This window comes from Sphaeroforma arctica (genome assembly GCF_001186125.1).
Source record: "Sphaeroforma arctica JP610 unplaced genomic scaffold supercont1.5553, whole genome shotgun sequence".
NCBI classification, from domain to species: domain Eukaryota; class Ichthyosporea; order Ichthyophonida; genus Sphaeroforma; species Sphaeroforma arctica.
This window is the reverse complement of record NW_014035005.1, coordinates 110-1,932: the sequence shown is the minus strand read 5'-3', so window position 1 is coordinate 1,932 and position 1,823 is coordinate 110. Positions and strand designations below refer to the sequence as shown.

At 40.3% G+C, this 1,823-nt stretch overlaps 1 protein-coding gene across 1 annotated transcript; it reads left to right on the top strand.

Moving 5' to 3' along the window:
• Window positions 1-564: 564 nt before the first annotated feature.
• SARC_15063 (hypothetical protein) lies at window positions 565-1,609 on the top strand (the record flags this gene model as incomplete). Its single annotated transcript, XM_014290806.1, has 2 exons — window positions 565-750; window positions 952-1,609. Coding segments are annotated over 2 exons (416 nt in total), but the record flags the coding sequence as incomplete, so codon positions are not given.
• Window positions 1,610-1,823: the final 214 nt, after the last annotated feature.

Genomic DNA, 1,823 nt, shown 5'->3' with positions numbered 1-1,823 from the left:
GGGTGTTAAATTCCTATCTTTATCTATGGATAGTTAGTTTTATTATATATATATATATATATATATATGACTATTTCACTGGTGAGTATTATATTCAATATGCTATACATGGAAATGGATTATCATATTATGTATATGAAATCTTTTCTCGTTTAGTTATCTATGGATAGGCAAATGCACCATTCTCTGGACATTTGTTGTCCCATTTCTACCAGCATAGCCCAGGTACAAGCAGAAATCATTAAATAGTCATTCGGTACTGTCGTTACTATGCCTACCAAGTTTAGAAACTGGCAGGGTGTCGTGCTATATATTCTAGGACTACAAACCCTAAAACGCCTATCCGGAACGTTTTTGAGCTTCCCTTTAGTCATGATTGGCCCTGCCTATGTCACCCGTGAAAAACCTGCCTACCCTGCCTATGTCACCCGTTAATAACTCTACCTACCCTTTGTCACCAGTTAATGACTCGGCCTACCCTGCCTATGTCACCCGTTAATAACTTTGCCTACCCTGCCTATGTCACCCGTTAATAACCCTGTCTACCGTACTTCCCCATACATCTGCAGTACTTATACCGCCTGAGACTGCTGTACTTCATCTCCATCAACGAGACTGTCCACGCCACGGAATGGGCCGAGTGTGAAAAAATCGAAGCGGAAGAGTTCGCATCACTACACAAGCTGCATGCGGCAGAGGAGAAGAAGCTGGAAAAGGAGACGCACTGGGGGTTCACTAACAAGATCACCGGTATGTGCACTGGGATTCAAGGGTGCATGACTGTGCCTGAATTGGTTGGTGTCTGTATGTATGTATGTATAAATATATATATATGTGTATATGTATGTATGTACATGTCTATTTTTATATAAATCTATATATTATATGTAGGTTATTTAGTCGTGCAGATGAATTTATCGTAGTATGTTCTACGCAATCAACTATCTGCAGGTAAAAAAGAGATCAACGGAGAGGTTGTCAAGAAGGCTGACTATCCGCAGGTAGTGGAGGAGCACAAAGCCAGACTCGCTGAGAACATCAACAAAGAGACAGAAGAGAAGAAGGCCATGCAAGCCAAGCGACGAGTGGACTTAGAGGCAGCGCAGAACGCGATAATTTCGGAACTCATCATCAAGCAGTCCAGCTTGTTGAAGAATATCAAGTCGGATGATCGTTACTAGGCGAGAATGATAGGACATACGAGTGAGTGTATATACGAGGATCTGAAATGTCATTGGACGCGCTCTTATCGGTGGGTGGTGGATGGCCAGATTGTGTGATACCTGATGCCAGAGACGGGAAGACGCGTCAGGTGTACCGAACTTTGCCGGTCAAATGTGGAAGGAACCCAAACACGAACCAGAAATATTCAACACCGGCCTAGTGCCGACGCCGCCAGTATTCTTGTGGCATACCTTTATGGTGTGTTTGAAATCAGAATATAACGGATGGGCTTGTACCTTAAAAGAGGCGAACTATCCATTCCAAATAAACAATCCTGCAGACCCCATGCATAGAATGCATGACCTCGGGAAAGAGGACCAATATATCAAGTACCCATCTTTTCACCAGGTTGTGTATCCTATCAAAGGTTAATGCACATACGCTGAGATAAAAAGGATGTGCTTGTACAGTGTAGATATATATATACACCTATGTATAAATTCATTTCTATATTTTTTTTAGCCTAATGATATATCTATCTATATATATATAAATATATATGTATGTATATATACATGTATTTCTATTTCTATCTATATATTTATTGATATATATATATATATGTGTGTGTGTAAGTGCATGTATATATTTGTATATAT